The sequence below is a fragment of the Pterocles gutturalis genome, unplaced genomic scaffold (genome assembly GCF_000699245.1).
Source record: "Pterocles gutturalis isolate BGI_N339 unplaced genomic scaffold, ASM69924v1 scaffold31611, whole genome shotgun sequence".
Taxonomy (NCBI): Eukaryota; Metazoa; Chordata; class Aves; order Pterocliformes; family Pteroclidae; genus Pterocles; species Pterocles gutturalis.
Genome location: NW_010098908.1, coordinates 4357 through 6469, shown reverse-complemented (window position 1 = coordinate 6469; position 2113 = coordinate 4357). Strand labels below are relative to the sequence as shown.

The window sequence follows — 2113 nt, the reverse complement described above, 5'->3', positions numbered from 1 at the left end:
TCCATGGTGCAACAACCTGGTGGGAGGGCAGAAGCGTGAGATGGGAAGCCCCCAGCCCCCTTGCAGCCCCCAGCCCCTGTTTGCCTCTCAGCACCACCCCAGGCTCCCCACGGGAGAGGGCTTTGGGCAGCCCCAGGGAGCTGGGACCCACACGGTGCCAGACCCCCTGCGGAAATCTAATCTCCCATCGCAAAGGTGGAGTAACCCAAACCCCTGACCCTAACAAGGCGCTGGACACAAGGGAGGAACAGGCAGCATCGATTATCTGGCAGCTGCCTTGGTACCGTTCCCTCCATGGCCTCGTGGTGTTTGGGGTAAAAATAGGTCAATTAAGGATCATTACAGCCCCTCAAATGCCAAAATGTCGCTTTGTGCAGCTGGCAGCTTGTTAAAGTGAGGCACGGCCGCTTGTGCCAGTGGTAAAAGAAAATTTCCCACCAGCTGGGGAGGGGATCAGGAGCCCAGCAGTGGGGTCCCAGGGGACAATTTGGGGTGTCTTACCTTGATATTAGGACACAGAGCATAGCAGGTGAGCTCGAACCGAACCTGGTCATTGCCCTGAAACACAAACGGGAGATGCTGAGGGCTCAGACAGCTCCCAGCTGCTTTCCCCATGCAGAGATGGGACCAAAACCCCCTGGCTGGGACCTGGAGGGGACACATCTTGAGGTCTCAGCTCCACCAGCACATGGGACGAGCTGCTTCATGGGAAAATCCTCCCAGTGCACAGCTCGGGAGCCCCTTGGCTGAGCGCAGTGTTTGCAAATCCCTGCGAGAGCCACAGCCCGGAGGGACGTCTGGCTGGTGCTAGCAGGGACTTCACAGACTGAGGCTCTCTGCGCAGGAGGGGGGTGACATGTGTTTTCCCAGTAATGCCTCTGCTGACTGTTTTCACTGGAAAAGCAAGGCCTGAGGTTGAGGACCCTGTTATGTCCTCTGTTCCCCCAGCACGGAGGGCGGCAGGAGCAGGTGATGGATGTCAGGACCTGGGCTCCATCCCTCAGGGCCACTCCTGGTCCTTTTCCAGGGCTGGTTTGAACCCAAAATGGCCTTTCCTGGTGCTCCTGATAGAACTGGGCACCAGATGTCCAAAATCCTGGAGCAGCTCATTCACCTGGCTCTGGGGGAGCCTGGCTGACCCTGGGGTCATCTGAGCCCAGCTCTCCCCTGGGCTGAGACTCCCAAAAACTGAACTAGTGGAAACTCAGATTTGGGTATTTTTTTTGCCTGTAGGCATCAAAGGACACACAGAGGAAGAGGGAGAGGAAGACAGCGATGTCCAGGAGGATGCAGTAGCTCATAATTAAGTAGCTCTAAACCTCCCGTTATCTTAATTGGCCCATGCTGATGAGGTCCCACTAATGAGGTCAGGTAGCTGGGAAGGGGCGAGGAGTGAGCCTGGGAGCTATTAGCCCCTCCCAGGGCACAGCGCTCAGCAAAGCCTATTTTCCACCTGCACCAAGGGGCGTAAGGACCCCCCTCCCCTCCTCTTGGCCCCAGCCAGGGGGATGCATTTACGGAGGTCTGGGAAATCCCCCAGGACTATTACACGCAGGCAGCACATCCACCAAAGCACTCATTTCCCTCACAGCCCCAAAACACGTCCATCTGCTCCAGCAGTGGGGACACCGCAGATGGCCCGCATTTAAGATGCCGCAGCCGGGGACCGTGCATGGCCGGGTCGAGTTACCCACCGTCGGTCTCTGCCTGCGCCCACGGCTTAATGGCTCGGGGAGCACAGAGAGCCCAGGGAGCAGCCTGGATGTCCCTGCCTGCGGGGACAGCGGGTGCTGGGGGTACCCAGGAGGGGACATCATCGCACCCCCTCAAGTAGGGGCTTCCAAGAGGGGGCTGCTGGTGATGGGTAAGAGGGACAAGGAAGGGGTGCGGGGAACCCGTCACAGCAGGAGCAAGAGTTATTTGAGCTGAAAGAGGGGAGATTTAGATCAGATATTAGGAGGAATTTTTTTCCTGTACAGGGAGTGAAGCAGTGGCCCAGGTTGCCCAGAGAAGCTGTGGATGCCCCATCCCTGGAGGGGTTCAAGGCCAGGCTGGATGAAGCTTTGAGCAACCTGGGCTAGTGGGAGGTGTCCCTGCCCATGGCAGGGGGGGG

At 58.3% G+C, this 2113-nt stretch overlaps 1 protein-coding gene across 1 annotated transcript in view; it reads right to left on the bottom strand.

Annotated features, from left to right (window-relative positions):
* Window positions 1-7: 7 nt before the first annotated feature.
* ASS1 (argininosuccinate synthase 1) overlaps window positions 8-2113 on the bottom strand; it is a gene marked incomplete at its 3' end in the record, with an annotated part of 4096 nt that continues 1990 nt past the window's right edge. The window contains exons 4-5 of the mRNA XM_010074728.1: window positions 502-558; window positions 8-16 (exon numbers count right to left, since the gene is read on the bottom strand). Coding sequence (XP_010073030.1) covers window positions 8-16; window positions 502-558 — 66 coding nt within the window. The remainder of the gene's footprint in view (window positions 17-501; window positions 559-2113) is intronic.